Genomic DNA, 211 nt, shown 5'->3' with positions numbered 1-211 from the left:
TGTTATTTCTCGCCACAGACTACAGGACCTTCCAAGGAGACGCCGGCCAGAGAGAACTTCTCGAGGAGCACGGGGAATCCTGCCTAGACACGGTGCAGGATGCCGGAGGGGCCGTCTTCAACAGCAACAGATGGATACCCAAGAAGGCAGTAAGTTTAATTCGTGTCAGATACTTTTATTTTCGGTTTATGGAGGTTTGTCGTGCGAGTTG

At 51.2% G+C, this 211-nt stretch overlaps 1 protein-coding gene across 1 annotated transcript in view; it reads left to right on the top strand.

Moving 5' to 3' along the window:
* LOC119591433 (apolipophorins-like) overlaps nucleotides 1–211 on the top strand; it is an 8,202-nt gene that overhangs the window by 6,581 nt on the left and 1,410 nt on the right. The window contains exon 10 of the mRNA XM_037940174.1: nucleotides 19–149. Coding sequence (XP_037796102.1) covers nucleotides 19–149 — 131 coding nt within the window. The remainder of the gene's footprint in view (nucleotides 1–18; nucleotides 150–211) is intronic.

Source organism: Penaeus monodon, chromosome 28 (genome assembly GCF_015228065.2).
Source record: "Penaeus monodon isolate SGIC_2016 chromosome 28, NSTDA_Pmon_1, whole genome shotgun sequence".
NCBI lineage: Eukaryota > Metazoa > Arthropoda > Malacostraca > Decapoda > Penaeidae > Penaeus > Penaeus monodon.
This window is presented reverse-complemented; position numbering and strand designations above follow the sequence as displayed.